At 49.4% G+C, this 19503-nt stretch overlaps 1 protein-coding gene across 1 annotated transcript; it reads left to right on the top strand.

The window, feature by feature from the left end:
- The first annotated feature begins 14438 nt into the window (after nucleotides 1–14438).
- LOC109759491 (uncharacterized) lies at nucleotides 14439–17567 on the top strand. Its single transcript, XM_020318315.4, has 3 exons — nucleotides 14439–15677; nucleotides 16421–16969; nucleotides 17049–17567. The coding sequence occupies exons 1-3, from the start codon at nucleotides 14814–14816 to the stop codon at nucleotides 17160–17162; spliced, it is 1527 nt and encodes a 508-aa protein (XP_020173904.1). The 5' UTR covers nucleotides 14439–14813; the 3' UTR covers nucleotides 17163–17567.
- Nucleotides 17568–19503: the final 1936 nt, after the last annotated feature.

The raw sequence follows: 19503 nt of genomic DNA, 5'->3' as shown, positions 1-19503 counted from the left end.
AATATTTTTGAAATAAATCTTAAAATAAACTAGATGAAATTTGAGAGAGGTAGGAAAAAGAATCAACTCATTTGGAATTTTATTTTAAAAGATATAGCCAGTCAAAGTTCTGTTTTAAAATAAAACAGAAAAAGAAAACGTTTCGGTACAGAATACGCTTTCGGGGTAGGGGATACGTACTCGAGACTATACGCTTTCACTTAACCAGTGCGGACGAGCGCGTGGGTCACTGACAGTGGGTCCAGGGGGCCCACTGGTCAGGTTTGACTAGTCTCTCCTCCCTCCTCTTCCCCTGCCCGAACGGAGGCGGGACTCCGGCGATCGCCGTCGACGAACGGCGCCTCCCCGCGGGTATCCGAGGGCAGGGATGGACCTGCCAGACCGGGGCGGTCCTCCCGGTGGTCGTTGGGTCGTGGGGGGTGGAAGGAGTCGCCGGCGGCGAGCTCCGTGGCAGAGGAGGTTTCGGGTGGTTTTGGGGTTCTGGGCTGCGGTGGTTCTTGGTCGCGTTTGAGAGGCTGGGCGGCTCCGTGAGGTCGAGGGGAGTGAGATGGTGGCACTAGATGGCCGGGGAAGGCTATGACTGCGACGCAAGGCACCGGAGCGCGGCGACGGCCGAACCGGCCGGAGACGAGGAAGAAGGCCCTTCCCCGTCGATTGCTGGCTGCGGGAGAGTTATGTGGATGGCTTGAGGTTGCCTGGGGGTTTGGGGGAGCTCGGGGGGTCCTTATTTATAGTGGTCGAGGCTGGTTCCCTCGGTGGTCGTGGATAAGAACGCCGATGACCGCCGTTCTGTAGCCGGGGGCGCGTGGCGTTGGCTGGCGGGGTCTGGCAGAGAGAGGGGATAAGCTTGAGCTGTTCCAGGGGCAGCTAGCGCGCTGGAGTGGCTCGGGCGGTGCCGTCCATGGCAGGAGCCTACTGCCGACGCCGGCGTGCCACCAAGGGCTCTGACGGCGGTGCTGTAGGGCGCCAGGGGAAAAGCTTGGAGCGTTCTGGCGAGCGGATGAGGACGGGGTGTGGCTCTGCGGGCGAGCAACGGCCAGGGGCGCGACGCGGCGACCCGTGCGCACGCACGTGTAAAACGCGTGCTATGGCCGCGCCCAGAGCACGCACGCCAGGTGCTCGACGAAATGCCAGCGCGTGCTAGAGAGCTCGGATGATGCTGGTAGTTAACAGGCCAGGGTTAGGGATAGCTAGGAGCTTAGTGGACATGCTGGATGGGTCAGGGGCTCAAGTTCATAATGCAGACTAGAAAACATGCCAAAACTGTTCCTGCACACAAGGTGTTCGACAGAAAGCTAAGTGCATCTAGGCAACTCTTGGAGTGGCCAAAAACTCCAGATCAGGGTCTCCCTAGATGTAGGTGATGATGGCAAGATCATTTGGGCAAAACCAGAAACTTGCTAGTGCAAGTTTTGCAAACTTTCAGTTTTGGACAGAAAGAAAAAGGCCTTATGGCATGCACTTAAAACCCTCCAATGGGTCCACTCTCCTGGACTTAAGGGTTTTGCAGGGTGGACTACAAGCAGGAAAAAGCTCATGGGTACTAGAGCAAAATAAATTAGGGTTGCAGTACAAATCACCAAACTGGAGCAGAATGAAGATGAGGATGATTCTCTTAACTTTTTCAAAGAGCACCAATGGGTTTTTGCATAAAGTTGAATTATAGGCATCTACTAACATCTCCAAACACTTGGAAGAATTTTTAAAGGAATATTTAAATAGGTTGTGGTGCAAAAATACCTACTGGACCAGATTTGAAAAGTTGATGTAGAGCTCAAAATCTCCAATAACCAAAAGATATTTTTGCATAAAAGTGATGTGGAAACATCACATGACATCCCCAAATTTTGGTGAATTTTTTTAAATGCATTAATCAAATGGTTGCAGTGCAAAAGAGGCTCCAAATTTATAAAAAAAACATTTTAAAAGAATAGAGCTCAGGAAAAAAAATTATGCAAATAAATCCACTGATAAAGAATTGTTTTATTGGGAGAGTATACAAGTCCAATAATATTTTTGGAAAGTTTCCACTTGAGGTAAAAACCCACAATATCAAAGAGAAGAGGGGTTTTGAAATCAAAAGATAAACCCAGAAAACAAAAATTTAATTTTTTGGCAAAATTTTAATTAATAAAACAAGGTCAAAATTTTGGGGTGTTACAAAGGCCTATGGTGGCCCCGCTGCTAATGCTGCTCCATGCCCCAATGTTGTGACATGCTTCAAGTGTGGAGAGACGGGTCACTACATACGCGAGTGTCCACAGAACAACAACCCCAATCAGCCTGGAAAGTCCGTTGGTCGTGGTAAGCCAGCGGGAAAGACTTATTACGCTAAGCCAGCCACCACTGCACGTGGTCATGTCAACTATGTCTCAGCTGAGGAGACTCATGATGATCCCAACGTCGTCCTCGGTACGCTCCTTGTTAATTGCCATCCGACAACTGTTATTTTCGATACTGGAGCATCTCATTCGTTCATTTCTGAGAGCTATGCCCGATTGCACAACACCACATTTAGTGACATGCCCACCTCCATGGAAATTCAAACACCTGGTTCTAGATGGCAAACCTCTAGAATAAGTCATGGAAATGAAATTCTTGTTGATAGATTGGTCTTCCTTGCATCACTGATAGCTCTCAAGTCCTCGGACATAAACATCATCTTGGGTATGGACTGGATGTCAGCCCATTATGCTAAGATTGATTGCTCTACTAGAACTGTTCAACTCACCCATCCATCGGGCAAGACAGTCAATGTTTTGACCCGGGTGTCTAAGTGTCAGCTCTACTCCCTAAATGCCAACCCTCTTCCAGACCTTGAATATATTTCGGTAGTCCGTGACTTTCCGGATGTCTTTCCAGAAGAACTGCCAGGTGTCCCACCTGACAGGGATGTCGAGTTCGTGATAGACCTTGTTCCAGGAACCGTCCCAATCTCTAGAAGATCCTATAAGATGGCACCCCTAGAACTAGCCGAGCTTAAGAAACAACTCGATGAGTCCTTGAAAAAGGGTTTCATCTGTCCTAGTTCTTCTCCATGGGCTTGCCCCGTCCTCTTCGTCAAGAAGAAGGATGGAACGGATCAGATGGTTGTAGATTACCGACCTGTCAACTTGGTCACTATCAAGAACAAGTATCCGCTCCCTAGGATCAACGACCTGTATGATCAGCTCGCTGGATCCTCAGTCTTTTCCAAAATGGATTTGAGGTTGGGCTACCATCAAATCAAAATCAAGAACGGGGACATTCCTAAAACGGCTTTTGTTACTCGCTATGGCCAATACGAGTACACCGTCATGTCCTTCGGTTTAACCAATGCTCCAGTCACCTTCTCTCGGTTAATGAACTCAATCTTCATGGAGTATTTGGATAAATTCATCGTGGTATACCTCGATGATATACTCATCTACTCCAAGAATCAGGAAGAACATGCCGAGCATCTAAGGCTAGTATTGATGAAACTTCGAGAGCACCGCCTTTATGCCAAATTCTCCAAGTGTGAATTTTGGTTGCCAGAAGTGACCTATCTAGGCCACGTAATCTCTGGTAAGGGTATTGCTGTCAATCCCGAGCGAGTTCAAGCCGTCCTTGATTGGACTCCACCTGAAACGGTCAAGCAAGTTCGGAGTTTCCTTGGCTTAGCGAGCTACTGTCGCCGCTTCGTCGAGAACTTCTCCAAGGTTGCCAAACCTCTAACTGAACTCCTCAAGAAAGATAAAAAGTTCAAGTGGACCCCACAGTGCGAGTTCAGCTTTCAGGAACTGAAAAGACGCCTGACATCTGCTCCCATACTCGTGCCACCAGATTTTTCTAAGGACTTTGTTATCTATTGCGACGCCTCGCGACAAGGACTAGGTTGCATACTCATGCAAGATCGTCATGTGATTGCCTACGCTTCTCGACAGTTGTGTCCACATGAGGATAACTATCCCACACATGATCTAGAGCTTGTAGTTGTAGTCCATGCACTCAAAACATGGCGACATTACCTTCTCGGTAATCGTTGCGAGATTTACACCGATCACCAAAGTCTGAAATACATCTTCACCCAACCAGATTTGAATCTCAAGCAAAGACGTTGGGTCGAGTTTATCACAGATTACGACTTAGGAATAACTTACACCCCAGGCAAAGCCAATGTCATGGCTGATGCGCTAAGTCGTAAATCTTATTGTAACAACCTGATGTTACAACAAAGTCAACCACTTCTCCACGAGGAATTTCGTAAGCTTAACCTTCACATTGTTCCTCGAGGATTCCTTTCCACCCTGGTGGCGAAACCTAACCTTACGGATCAAATCATAGCTGCCCAAAAGCGTGATAAGGGCATATCTCGGATCAAGGAGAACATTGCTAGCGGAGCTGCTAAGTGTTTCTCCATGGATGAGCGAGGTGTTGTCTTCTTCGAGAACCGCCTAGTGGTTCCCAAGAAACAACAGCTGCGGCAATTGATCCTTAAGGAAGCTCACGAATCCCCTCTCACCATTCATCCCGGTAGTACTAAAATGTATCAAGACCTACGCCAGAGGTTTTGGTGGACTAGGATGAAGAGAGAAATCGCTCAATACATTGCTAATTGCGACGTCTGTCGTCGTGTTAAAGCAGAGCATCAACGGCCTGCTCGCACCCTTCAACCTTTGGCTATTCCTGAATGGAAATGGGAAAAAATCGGTATGGATTTCATTACCGGGTTTCCCAGGACCAAGAGAGGGAATAATGCTATCTTCGTCGTTTTCGATCGTCTTTCCAAAGTAGCCCACTTCCTACCTGTTCGTGAGAGTATAACCGCTAGCCAGCTAGCTGACTTGTACATCTCCCGAATAGTGTCTCTTCACGGTGTTCCATTGGAGATTAACTCAGACCGTGGAAGTCTTTTCACCTCTCAATTTTGGCAAAGTTTCCAAACTGCTATGGGAACTCGTCTCTCTTTTAGCACCGCCTTCCACCCTCAATCAAGTGATCAAGTAGAACGAGTCAATCAAATTCTGGAAGATATGCTCCGAGCTTCTGTCATCTCTTTCGGTATGGATTGGGAGAAATGTCTTCCATTCGCCGAATTCGCTTATAACAATAGTTACCAAGCTAGCTTGGGCAAAGCTCCTTTCAAAGTTCTCTATGGACGAAAATGCCGAACGCCTCTTAACTGGTCAGAAACCGGGTAAAGACAACTCTTTGGCCCGGATATGATTCAGGAAGCAGAAGAGCAGGTTCGCATTATTCGTGAGAAATTGAAAACAGCTCAATCTCGTCAAAAGAGCCAATATGACCGCAAACATAAGCTCATGACTTATGAAGTTGGCGAGAAGGCTTACCTTCGGGTTACTCCGTTGAAGGGAACCCATCGATTCGGTATCAAAGGCAAATTGGCTCCTCGTTACATTGGACCCTTTCGCATTCTTGCCAACGAGGAGAAGTTGCCTACCAATTGGAACTACCTCCGCATCTTTCCAGAGTTCATGATGTCTTCCACGTTTCTCAACTCAGGCGTTGCTTCTCGGATCCTATCCATGGAGTGGACCACGAAACGCTTGGTCTCCAAGATAATCTCACATATCGAGAATATCCCGTTCGTATCCTTGACCAAGCCGAGCGTACCACTCAACGCCAGAATATCAAGTTTCTCACGGTTCAATGGTCACACCATTCCGAGAAAGAAGCTACTTGGGAAAGGGAGGATCATCTTCGACTCGAGTACCCCACCTCCTTCCCGATGGTTCCTAAATCTAAGGATGAGATTCTTTTGAGTGGGGGTGAGTTGTCACATCCTAGCTAGTTCATGCATTAGAGTGTTGCATCATGTTTACTTTTCCAGAAACTTGAAATGGGGATGACAGAACCCCCAGCACCCCCTGGAAACAACTAGGGTTTACTAAAATCTTTTTCAATGAACCTGAAATGCCCTTCTAAAAAGTCCACCCTTTTTGTCTTGGGTTAGAACCTCTGACAAAATGGGTTCACAATTTTCTAGGTCATCTTAAGATCATTGAATTAAATCATATGTAACTTGCATTTGGGCATTTAAATGCTAGTAAATATTTTAAATGTCCAAATAATCCCAAACTGAAATGTTCCATACAGTGAGCATGTGCAGTTTGGTGATTTTTGAAGATGCCTAAGCATTTTTAGAAATGCCACAAACTTGCAGAAATAAAAAGGAAAGGACTTACTTGGCCGCAACCCACCAGCCGGCCCACCTGGCGGCCCAGCACTGTGCCGGCCCGTGCCAGCCAGCTGCTTCGTCCCCGCCAGGCAGGCAGGGAGGTGACGCTGGCGTGCGCGAGCTCGCTACGTCGCCACCTGCTTGCCGCCCGCGCCCCTAGACACCTGGGCGAGCTCCACGTCGCCGCCCCGACCCCACAGACATCTCACACGCTCCCTGCCTCTCTCCCTCGCCTCTCCTCACCATGGCCGACGCCGCCGCAGCCGCACCGCCGACGTAGACGCGCCCACCGTCGTCCCCGCGCCGCGCCACCGTGTCCAGAAGCTCTGCCGCCCTCCTCTCCTTCGAGCAGGCCGAGCCCCGAGCGCTCGCTTGCCCCGAAGCCGCCGCAACGACCACGCCCGACTCCGCCACTGCCGGAGATCCCCTTCGCCGTCATCGCCGCACCAGCTCGTCCCCGACCTCGCCGACTGCTACGACGTGACCGCCGTGAGCCCAGCTACCTCCTCCCCCTTCCCGTTCTTGCTCTCGAGCATCGTAGCGACTGCATGGAGCTTCACCACACGCGCCGCCGCCGAGCTCGTCGCCGACGATGCTCCGGCCACCCAACGGGCACACCACCATGCCTGTTAGCCTCACTGCACTCACAGGAGCCCGTAGCACCACCGCACGCCCCTTGCCGTGCCTCCTAGCGACGAGCCCGAGCTCGCCCGAACTCCGACAGCCGCACAACTCGTCGCCGGCGTCGTTTCCGGCGACCCCGAGCCCAACCGCCACCACCACTCGACGCGGCTCACTCTCCGCGTCACGTAGATGCCCTCCGCCGTCCATTTGGTCGCCGGAGGAGGAAACCCGCACTGCCCCGCCGCGTCTGGCCTCGCCGGCAGCTAAACGCCAGCAAGTTGACCCCGCTGACCGAGTTGACCGGGTGGGCCCAGTTTGACCCCCTGGGTCACTGACGTGTGGGCCCTAGGCCACTAACTAAAACTAGGTTAGTGTTAGTTTAACGCTAATTAAACTTAGTTAGTTTAATTGACACTAACAGACGGGACCCACAGGTCAGGGTTGACCTGGACCGTCTCCGTTGACCGCTGACGTCACCATGACGCACTGACGCAATAAGTATTTTCTGGATTTATTTTTATACAGGAAATTCCAGAAAATACTACAAACTTCAAAAATTCATAGAAATTAATCTGTAACTCCAAATGCAAAGATTTATATATGAATTTTGATCAGAAAAATTCAATCTTTCCATCCGTACTGGTTTCATGCATGTCAGAACAATTTAACCTTGCTGTTTAGATGAAACAAGCTAATGCACTAATATCACCTCTTATTTTTGGTTAGCATTTGAATCCTTGATTCAAATGAACTCAAACCAATCTGTCCTAAGTTGCATTAGCCAAAACACACTCATTTTGCCATGTCATTGCATGCATCGTATTGTTGCATATTGCCATGTGGTGATTGTGTTTCGATGTGTTCTTCGTGGTAGGTTCTGCCTCCGAGGATATTCACGAGTATCCAACTGAAGGGCAGTATCCCACTACCACTCTGTCAGGCAAGCAACCCCATTGATCATTTCGATACAAACCCATCTTTTCGCTTCTGCTCTCGTTTACTGCATTAAGACAACGCGTTTCAAACTGCTGTGTGTTGCGGTAGTTGAACCCACTTCCTCTGCATGACCTGGCATTGCCACAGTAACTAGATGAAACCCACTAGCATGTGTAGGAGTTGATTGAGCCATGATTGTGTTTCCTACCATGCTATGCTTGCTATGCTTAGAGTCGTGTCAGGTCTGGCTCATCAGGGTGATGGACTAGAGTGAATGGTTGTGTCGGTAATGAGAGTGAAGTGTTGAACATGATTTGGTAAAGGTATCGATGAGAGGCCATGTAGGAGTACATGGTGGGTTGTTTCATTGAGGCCGTCCTTAAGAACTGAGATCTGTATGCGTGATTTAAGATTCAGCTACTACCACACATTGGGCCATGAAATATGACCCCGCTCGACTTACCGACCCCTCTCGCCCTCTGTCCAGGAGTTGCAAGTAGTTTCTGGTGTTCGTAGTTGCTGGAGGTCGTGCGCAGCGCTGACCTTAGGGGTGGGCTGTGATGCGGTAGGCTCGTGGCCCGGTGTACCGAGTCGCCCGTTTGGTGTCTCGGGAACCCTGCACACATCGTTTGGGGTCGTTGAGGACACCCCGGCCGGATTTCCTTGCGGATGGAACCCGAATAGGCGATAAACCTGGACTAGAGGCTTGTGTGGTTAGTCAGGTCGTGGTCTACACCCACGTCGGCTTTTGCTTGAAGTCTGCCGAGCATATGTCGTGTGTAGACGCTAAGTGGTGGAAACATGTGTGACGAAGTACACCCCTGCAGGGTATAAAACTATTCGAATAGCCGCGTCCCCGGTAAAGGACTACTTGGTCACTTATGCAGTTCATAGACAAGTTATTGGTTACTACTAAAAGACTTAAGATAAGTGTGAGTGCCGCGGATGGCCCTCTCGTAGGATGATGAGGGAGGATCCACGGTGGAGTATTGAGATGGTGATTAGTGGACTCGTGTGCGAAAACTATTTTACAAGTGGTGTCTCGTAGGATAGCTTAGCCAAGAGTCAAAGCTGGCTTGCTGCAATAACTCCACTACCTTCTTGAGAATGTGCATGTATAGTAGGATCTGTTGTAAGACTTGCTGAGTACCTTTGTACTCATGTTGCTTTAATTACTGTTTTCAGACGACAACACCGACCCCTCCGATGGGTTCTATGTAGATCTCGACGTTGATGAGTGACTAGCCACCCAGGTGGTGATCTGAGCTTGTGAAGGGCCTATGTAGATAGACAGGCTTCGTCAAGCCTTCTTTCTTTCTAGTTGTCTGTACTCAGACAAGTTTGCTTCCACATGTGCTTGTATGTTGTATGACTTGAGTGTCGGGTCATGTGACCCCTACCTGTATGAACATGTTATGTATGGCTCTCCGGAGCCTTTAAATAAAGTACTTTGAGTTGTAGAGTTTTGTTGTGATGCCATGTTGTATTACACATATCGAGCATATTGTGTGTATGATTGAAATGCTTGGTATGTGTGGGATCCGACAATCTAGTTGTTTATCCTTGGCAGCCTCTCTTATGGGGAAATGTAGTCTAGTGCTTCCATGAGCCATAGTAGTCCGCTATAGCCCGGTTCACTGGAGTCCTGCTAGCCCAGCACTACTGCTCCGGAACACTTGACTGCCCGGCATGTGTTTCACTTCGTTCCTGTGTCTGTCCCTTCGGGGAAATGTCATGCGGTGACATCCGGAGTCCTGTCTAGCCTGCTACAGCCCGGGTTCCCGGAGTCCTGTTAGCCAAGTGCTACAGCCCGGATTCACACGTTGCTGACCGACATGCTCGATGTTGATTCATGTATGCCTGTCCCCGTAAGTTAGCGCCGCTTTGGGTTCACGACTAGCCATGTTGGCCCGGGTTCTCTGTCATATGGATGCTAGCGACACTATCATATACGTGAGCCAAAAGGCGCAAACAGTCCCGGGCCTTGGTAAGGCGACACCCGTGGGAATACCGTGTGTGAGGTCGCAAAGTGATATGAGGTGTTACAGGCTAGATCGGTGTGACTTAGAATCGGGGTCCTGACATTATTATACACACCGGAGGGGCCTAGGGTTGTACAGAGTCGGTTCACAAAGGAAGGAAATTACATATCCGGACACCAATCTTGCCATCCACACATAGGACAGTCCTATCCGGACATGGGGGGAAGGTCTTCTGCCTTGTATCTTCACGGCCCATCAGTCCGGCCCATATCACACAGCCCGGACACCCGAAGACCCCCTAATCCAGGACTCCCTCAAAGAGGACCAAGGCCACTATAAGTATAGGCTACCCACACCATAGGAGGGGGATCCCCGATCCGAAAACTCTCAACCCATTCCCTCACCAGAGCAGACCTCATAAGGTTGTTCGTCCCTTGTACTTGTTCACCCTCAGCCCCTCGTGAGGCCAATCCACCACAAAGCAAGAGTAGGGTCCTACACCGCAAGGTGGCCCGAACCTGGGTAAACTGCCGAGTCCATCTTCTTCCTTGTTCATTGAGCGAGGCCGTGGGACGACGGGTCGGTTGGTTGGATAGGTTGAGTTCTTCGCACACGCCCCAGAGTTCGAACCTTCCTTGGGTCTACGGAGCCCTGAATCCGACAACGGGCTATCGGGCGTTGGGCACCCGCTGGTCACTGGCTCGCGCCAGTGGCATCTGGGCACGGCCAGCGCGGCCGCTGGGGAGCGAGGGCCAGAGCGGGCGCGGCGCGGCCGGCCGGCCGGAGCGGTGGGATGGAGGCAGAGCAGGGGCTGCGGCGCGCGAGCGCTAGGGTGGCAATTGTAGGCGGGGCAGCAACGGGGCGGCAGGAGCCTGCTCGGGCGGGGCCAGCGGCCGGAGGCGGCGGCATTGGAGCACAGCCGGCAAGGAGACGGCGGGCGCGGGGCGCATGTAGGAAGAGCAGGGGCGGCGCGGCGGGTCGGCGAGCCGCGGCGGGAGGCGAGCTGCGACGGGCGCAGGCGTCAGCGGGGCGCACGCGGTGGAGTGAGGGCATGGGAGACGGCAGCTGCAGCTAGGAGCAGCGGGCAGTCGCCACCACGGGGGGAGTGGAAGGAGGCGAGGCGGTGGCGCGGCGACGGCCAGCAGGGGCGCGGGCGTCGCGAGTGGCTGCAGGGCACGGCCCGGGCGGCCGAGACCGAGGGAGGGAGTAGGCGCGCGTGGGTCTGCATGGGCGCGCGCGGGCGGAGGTGCGAGCAGCGACAAGAGCAACGAGGAATGAGCGGGCGTTCGCGCGAGGCCCGACTCGCTAGCAGCGGCGCGTGAGCACACGGTCACGAGTGCGCGAGTATGCGGGGAGCGCGAGCCCCAGCGATTTCGGCCGCGGTGGTCTACGACGATGAATCGGAGCGGGGAAGGAGGGGCACGGCGGAGGGGCTCACTACCGTTGCGGGAAGGGGGGTCGTCGAGGCTCGATGGAGCCGGGTCGAGGCGGTGGTCGGAGAGGCGGGGCAACGGCGAACGGTGACGAGGACGAGCGCGGTGGTCGAGCGTCCACGGGCATGGCGACATCGACGAGGGAGAGCGGACGGGGGCGCGAGGGAGGAGGGGGAACGGGGAAGCTAGGTTTCGACCGGGGGGAGGGGTCGGGTAGATATAATAGGGGTGGCGCGGTGGATGGGCGCCACGACATCGCCCTGTGCCGTGGCGGCCATCGCCAGCGTCCACGGCTGCGGGTGAACAGGGGAGCGGGGAGCAAGGGCGAGGTGGGTTGCCAGGTGGCAGCTGGGCCACTTGGCCCAGGGGCAGGGGGTTTCGTTTTGTTTTTACTTTCCTATTGGCATTTTCTTATCCTTTTATAGTTTCTGTTTTCTATTTAGTTTTATTTTACTTTAGTTTTATAAAATACAACACTAACCCCTAAATTAGTATTTATAATTAGCCTATTGTCCTAAATGATTTGGCACTTTAATAAAATAGGTTTATATTCGTTTATTATTTAAAAGCATTTAATAATTGTTTTTAGCCACTGTGATATTCACAAAAGGGCATTTAAATACTTTCAAATGTGTTGAGTCACCACCATAATTAGTTATGTAATATTTGCCACACTTTGAACATTTTATTTTGTATGTTTGAGAAATTTCAATTTTTACTTTAATTTGAAGTTGAATCTAAATGATTTGGATCAAGTGAGGATCAGCAACAGTAATGTGATGACATGGCACCATTAACGGGGGATTGATGTAGCTTAATTATCCGAGGCGTCACATCTGGCATGGCTGGAAAGATGCACGTGTCGGCTCCTGCCTCGTCAGTTGGGCGGGTGTCTGCTGCCCACCTGAGCTCGGAGGCCTTGGCATCCGAGACTTGCACCGCGTCGGTATCTCTCTCTGGGTCAGGTGGCTGTGGATGCAGGCCACGGGTAGTGCTCGACCTTGGTCCCATCTCAAACTGCCTCCCGACCCTAAGGTTTTACATTTTTTTCTAAGCGTCCACGATTTGGACATTTGGTAGTGGTACTTCCTGCCGCTTTTGGGTTGACCCGTGGCTGGAGGGAAGCTCTATCTCGGTCATTGCTCCCCCCTTGGTGGCTCTAGTTCCCGCCAGAAGACGTCGCACTCGCACCGTCGTCGCGGCTCTTTTGGACCGCACCTGGATCCTTGACATTCAGGGATCGCTCACGTGGATCCATGCCATTTAGGGATCGCTCGGGCCGGCCACCATCCTCAAATAAGTGGAGGTTTGGCGCAAGGTGTAGCGCGTGGTCCTTACCTCGCAGCCGGATATCATCAGATGGAGATGGATCGAGAATAGCATGTACTCGGCATCCTCTTGTTACAGCGCCTTGTTCTCGAGATCCATGCCGTTCGAGCAGCTTGTGTGGAAGTACGGAGCACCCTTGTTGGTGAAGTTCTTCATGTACCTGTCCTCCATGAATCGCTATTGGTCTATAGATAGACTCGCCCGGCGTGGCCTGCTGCACGAGCCATCATGTGTCCTATGCTTACAGGAGCCCGAGACCTTGCATCACATCCTGGTGGGCTGTGTCTTCACACGCGTCACCTAGCACGAGGTGCTTTCCTGGTGCTGCGCCTCGATCGCTCCGTCGGATGGCTCATCTGGCTTCTTCGACTGGTTATCCACGACCCTTCTCACGCCGGCGGTGACCGCTCGTCGAGGCCTTACTACCATGGCCGGCCTCATGACATGGGCACTGTGGCATCACCACAATGCAGCCATCTTTGACAAGATCGCTCCCTCTACCTCGGTCGTTGTCGCCGCAATCAAGGACGATGCTCGCTTCTGTGCCATTGCCGGAGCCAAGGACTTAGCTCTTTTACCCCTGTAACCTGGATTTCTATGAGAGGGGCTGAGCATTCCCATTGCTCTCTGCTCATACGATCGCCACGAACACGCCAAGTTGTGCACATGACCATGGCGTGGACCTGCTTTTTTCCTTCTCCCTATCAATGCAAAGATATGCTCTCAAGCGTATTGGCGAGAAAATAAAAATACAAGCGAATAGCACCAGTAGCCCACTTTTGGTTTTCTTTCGTGTGTGTGTATATAAATAGTTAAAACTATGTGAAGATGGAGTAGCGGAGAGACAACGTATCTCACACTATTTTTTGTTTGGATGTTTTGCTTTCCAGTGGCTTAACATACACCTGGATTTGTGGTATACTGATCAGTGCTACAAAGTATATCAGGATATAGACGCTCATGACCTCAAACCAAAGATAGGAGGATCCTCACGAGAAAGACAACGGGAAATAGCCACGGACGGATGATATTAAATCCGAACAAGAGAAAAATACATGGATGCCGCGCAGCACATGAGATCACTCCAGCATCCACATATATTTTTTTTCGTGAGGAAGCACAGATACAAAATTAACTCTCAGCCTCATTTTTTTTTTGCGGGAAACCCTCAGCCTCATATCACTATCACACAACACAGCTACTAGCTCCATCGGATTCTCAAAGAAGAAAAAGGCTACTAGCTCCATCACATCAAATACAACATGCATAAACAGGCAGTAATTAGTTCACCTTCCAACTGGCAACTGCTCATCATTAGCCCACTATTCTGGAAACTGATATTTGATGTAGCCTAAGCGCATGGTTAATGGTATAGCCAGCTGCTGGCTATAAACCAGTGCCATGTCAACTACAACCCATCCTATAGCCAACATGTATAATAGTAGATCAAAAGGGTGTACTATTTTTTTATTATGTGGCCCACATTTCATTCTCACAAAGTGCCTAGAAGCATGTGCTCGAGCTGGCTCTTCACGAAGAGCCCGCTTACCTTCTCTCCTCTTCTCTTTCCTCCAACTAAGCAGAAATATACTAATTTATTCCTTATAGCTCGCGGACTCAGCTCTATTGTACTCGCTCTAATAAGGTTGCTTGACAGGTAACTCTCACTGATTCCAACTACTTGCTGCAAACTCAAGCCAGCCACACACCTGTAGATCACTAGGATAGTACCGTCATACCACATTGCAATAACCCATCCCCACAAATATTGGTAGCACAATCATTGACGGGATAGATCAGCGAATATGTTCCACAGGTCCCCTGAAAAATAGATACATTTTGTTTTGCCGAGTAAAAATATATATACATTATCCTCTATATAAGCACATTCCCTAGACACATGGCACCCTTTCAACGTCCTAGCTTGCGGCTCACTACGCGGAGATATATTCTATTCTGCTCTAAAGCATACATGTCGCCTACACTGCAAGTCAAAAGAATTCGTGGCATCGTAGCTAGCAGTTCACCACTAATCACGCTACCCATCGCCCTCCACGTGCACGCTTCAAACCTTAACCCGTCCAAGATTCGAATTAAAAAAACAGCGGATTATATTTAAGTAACGCAATCGTGCAAAGATTCGTAATGTTTTATAAAATCCAGATGTTCTTTTTTCAAATATAAGGGGAAATGCACAGTTCGAATGTAGTGTGATGGACCTGTGCTATTACAACCACCCACCACCCACCGGGTGTGTCGCACGCACCGTCCATCCCTGAAACATCGCCACGTCCCGCCACGCCCCCAAATGTCCGTGGCCATCGGCGGCGGCGTCGACCCCCGTGTCCAATGCCCAAGCCCCACCAAGCCTCGCCAGCGCCGCCGACGCCGCTCCCGCTCCCGCTCTCCATCCTCCCGCCGCGGAGCTGCCCGCTCGCCACCGCGCTGCTGGCGCTGCTCTCGCTGCTCCTCGCCACCGCGCTGTGGCTCGTGCTCGTGCTGTCCCCGGCCCAGGCCCCCGTGGCGTCCTCCTCCTCCGCGCTGTCCTACGCGGCGGCGGCGGATGAGGCGCTCTCTGCCGGCGACGCGGCCTCCCCGCTCTCGCTCGCCCACATCGTCTTCGGGATCGCGGGCTCGGCGCACCTCTGGCCGCGTCGCCGCGAGTACATCCGCCTCTGGTGGGATCCCGCCTCTATGCGCGGCCACGTCTGGCTCGACGCCAGCGCGCCCGGCGCGCCGGGGCCCAGCGCTGCCGGGGAGGACTCGCTCCCGCCGATCCGGGTGTCCGAGGACACCTCGCGCTTCCGGTACACCAACCCGACGGGCCACCCTTCCGGGCTCCGGATCGCGCGCATCGCTGCCGAGGCCGTGCGGCTCGTGGGGGGTGGGGGCGCGCGGTGGGTGGTGCTCGTGGACGACGACACCGTGCTGTCCCCGGACAACCTGGTGGCGGTGCTCGGGAAGTACGACTGGAGGGAGATGGTGTACGTCGGGGCCCCGTCGGAGAGCCACTCGGCCAACACCTATTTCAGCCACGGCATGGCGTTCGGAGGCGGAGGCGTCGCGCTCAGCTTCCCCCTCGCCGCTGCGCTCGCGCGGACACTCGACGTGTGCATCGAGAGGTACCCCAGGCTGTATGGAAGCGACGACCGCCTCCATGCTTGTATCACGGAGCTTGGCGTGCCTCTTTCCCGCGAATATGGATTCCATCAGGTATGGAGCTTATCCTTCAAGCTTTGTTCGGCATTCAACTTTTTTTTGTGGCTATTTACAGCGTTTATCTTGTTTAGAGATCTTATCAAATGGTTATAAATCTCACCCTGAGCAAAGCAATTGGGTCGCTTAGCTTGTCGTGCTATGTAGATTCTGCTAGTAAACTAGTTCCCCCCATTCCATGCTTGAATTAGTGCAATGTATCATGCTCTTGAGTGGACTGAACGAATATGGGGATTGCTGAGGTATTAGCCCCACTGTAGAGCTTGCTTTGGAAGTTTAGATGCTGATGCGCTGTTTTGAACTTTACTATGGTATCATGCTTGATTCGTTATGACAGAAAGAAAGTTGATCCTTTCTCTGTGGTACCACCCTAGCTGTGTCCTGTGTTGTTTTCTCGCTGGTTGTAATGCATGTACAAAAGTAGGGCCTTGCCAGTGTTTTATGATAGTGAAAGCAAGTTTGGTTGGCCTTGACTGTTGATTTCCTCTGTTTATGATAAGATTTGCTTGCTTGTTTACTTGTTTTACGGTACTCTCTCCGTCGGATAAGCACATCATTAGAAAAAATGGACAGTTGCTGATCAAGGTGTTCTGTTTGGTGTGAGCATCGACCTTTAACTGCATGGATTGATTTTCCAGTTCATTAATGTATTATGGATTTGCAATTTTGAATACATCCCTCTAACGTCTAACCTCCCTGCTCTCCTAATGTATGTACTTTCCCTCTGATGTTATAATCAGTGGGATATCAGAGGCAATGCCCATGGTATATTGGCTGCTCATCCAATCGCTCCTTTCATCAGTATCCACCATGTGGAGTTTGTGGATCCTATATATCCTGGATTGAACTCTCTTGAGAGCTTGGAGCTTTTTACGAAGGCTATGAAAACAGAACCCATGAGCTTCTTGCAGCGCTCAGTTTGTTATGATAAGAGGCAGAAGCTTACACTTGCCATCTCTTTGGGTTATGTTGTTCAAGTGTACCCCAGTGTTCTTCTCCCTCCTGAATTGGAGCGATCCGAGCGGACTTACATCGCTTTTAATAGGATGAGCCAGAGAACTGAATTTGATTTTGACACCAAGGAAATTCAGAAGTCTATGTGCAAGAGGCCAGTCTTATTTTTCTTGAAGGATGTTTGGAAGGATGGGAACATAACTAGAGGCTCTTACATAAGGTCAAGTGAACGGGATGACCTCAAAAGGAAGGTGTTTTGCTTTAGGTCACCTCCTTTGTCTGGGATAGATGAGATTCAAGTTTCTGCGTCCCCATTAAGCAAAAGATGGCATCTGGTTCGTTCTAACATTCCTAGAAAAATCTCCTCTACTCTTTGAACCTTTACAGTTGCTAACTATCATTCTGCTGATATAGGCACCAAGAAGGTTATGCAGTGCTGTGAAAGAATCTATTAATGGAACTATGTTTATGTTTGTTCGGCAATGTGGGCGCAGAGCATTCGGCTCCGCTTCTGATTCTCTTGATTGATGGAGAACAGAGATGTATATTTTCTGTCCAGATGATACCTGCAAGGTGTAGTTACCATCCTACATTCTTTGGATCAAGTGTTCTGGGGGCTCTTTTTCTGCCTCAAGCACTTGGCAGTAATTGGAGGCTTGTTATACTTGATAGTTGTTGAAGGTAGTTTCTGTATCTTCTCCGAGTAAGTACAATGGGAAATAGATTCTTAGTGTTAATTGTGACAAGTCTCATTTTTGCTAAATCATAAGACACTTAAGGGTAAAATTGGGATTTTTTTTTTCAGGTTAGTATTACGCCTTGCTCGGCCATGATTGATCTGTCATGTATGCAATGCAAGCTTTTTAATGTTTCTTGACCATTTGTTGCCTATACATTTTGTCAAGTGCAATAAATAGATAAACTGAACCATCATGATGCATGTCCTGGTACTTGTAACACCTTTAAATGTTGAACTTATAGATTCCCAAAAAATATACTCCCTCCAATCCATATTAATTGTCACTGATTTATCCGTATTAATTGTTGCTGATTTAATACAAAGTTGTACTAAATCAGCGACAATTAATATGGATCGGAGGGAGTAGTACTACAACTTATGCTTTATTACATGAAAACAGCCTCGTGCTTACCTGCAGTCTAATTAATACGAGTAACTTTATGTGCACTACATTTTTATCATGGAATTCTTAATGCTCTGTGCTGCATGCGACATTTTGACAATTGCATTCAGACAGTTGCATCTTTTTTTCCTGTTCACTTATTCATAGTTGGTTGACAAATCGGGTCAGAACAGTGCGTAAACAGTAAACTTTTTTACAGACCTTGAATTTGTCTTTTTTGCTGAGAGCTGCTTAGATGTCCAAATGAGTTGAAATTTGGAGCGGACCTCACGCATCAAATTATCTACCACACAAAAAAATTTGGATTTTATAAAAAATTTCTAGTATTTGTTTTGATTTTTTTTCTGAGCGCGGGTGCAGATGAGCCCGGGAGCAGAAACTCCGCATTGCTGTGATTTCTGTCATTTTTACTACTTGTATAGCAGGATGTTTATTCCAAACAATCGCTAGAACAATTATCTTTGACCATGAGTTCACAACTAATCTGAGCAAGGTAAATTGATCCTTGGTAATGTTTTACTCCCTTCGTCCCATAATGTAGGTGTCAAAAAACGTCTTACATTATGGGAGGGAGTGAGTATCTTTTTTTGCCAATGATAACTTCTGCTATTTTGTGTAAAACAAAGATGTTTTTTGTGTGTAAACTGCATCATCCTTTTCTTTGGAGCATAAGATTTAAATGTTTCTTTAAACTTTGGTGCTCAGTCGAACTGTTGCTTTTTTCTTACACAATGAATTTAGAGGGATATGTTGGCTGCCCGCAAAAAAAAGAGGGATATGTTGGCATGGATGTTGAAAACACGAAATAAAACACAGTGCATCTATTAAGAATAATTACTTGGATTATATGATTATTGGACTTTGTCTTGAAGTAGGCTAGCATGTGGCTTCGATGTCCGCGCTATGAAGCCTGATTACTAGCTGTCTGAAAAGAAAACAGTTTGCTATGAGTGCTTCAATCCAGTTTCGAATTTCTTACCCGCGCCCTTCAAAAATGACCATTGATTGATCTGGTTGATCAATTAGGATATTCCAGCTTGCAGAGCCGGTTTATATATATTTTTCAGAGCTATTTTGTATTTTTAATGCCGTTAGTGGTACTCGTGCAAACTGCTCTGTGCCCTGAAGTCATGCTTTTATTTCTAGTTAACGATTGGCAATATCAAATTCTAGACAATTTTGATTGTTTTATCCAGCTCAACAATTTGGGAAAGGAATTGTACGGAGTTTTTTTTTTACAGCGGAATTGTAGAAAACTAGGGTCTCGTAGAAGCATAAAATGTATGAATTGCAGCCAGTGGGATTCATCTCTGGCATCGGTCTTACAGCATCAGTCCGCAGCATCTTGCTGACTAGGAGATGGTTTTGATGCTAATCGTTGCCAACCAGTTGGTTAGTTTTTCGATAAAGAGCGATTTTATTATTTCAAATGTAGCATTAGGTGGATACAAAACATTATGAGTAATATTCGGTCTCTGCATAACTAGGATGCGTACAACCAAACACTAAAGTCTGACACTAGAAAAAGTAAGAAAACCGACAAAACGGCAGCAGTAGGGTCCTATGGACCGACACTTTGCCTATGTCGAACTCGGCGGTGGATCAATCCGAAGGTTGTGCTGCCACCATGTTGGAAAAAAAATTCCATAGCCGCCTGCTCCAACCGCGTATACACCGCCTTGAACAGCGGTTGGTGCTCCGCCTGTTGCAGTGCGTATAACGAAAAA

Source organism: Aegilops tauschii, chromosome 1 (assembly GCF_002575655.3).
Source record: "Aegilops tauschii subsp. strangulata cultivar AL8/78 chromosome 1, Aet v6.0, whole genome shotgun sequence".
Classification (NCBI taxonomy): Eukaryota; Viridiplantae; Streptophyta; class Magnoliopsida; order Poales; family Poaceae; genus Aegilops; species Aegilops tauschii.
The sequence above is the reverse complement of the archived record's forward strand: the minus strand, read 5'-3'. Positions and strand labels throughout refer to the sequence as shown.

What these genes read in the sequence shown, in the direction of transcription:
- LOC109759491 (XM_020318315.4), top strand. Translation starts at nt 14,814, where the DNA reads ATGCCCAAGCCCCACCAAGCCTCGCCAGCGCCGCCGACGCCGCTCCCG. An exon ending in GCGAATATGGATTCCATCAG is followed by an intron (nt 15,678 to 16,420) that starts GTATGGAGCTTA and finishes TGTTATAATCAG; the next exon opens with TGGGATATCAGAGGCAATGC. An exon ending in TAAGCAAAAGATGGCATCTG is followed by an intron (nt 16,970 to 17,048) that starts GTTCGTTCTAAC and finishes CTGCTGATATAG; the next exon opens with GCACCAAGAAGGTTATGCAG.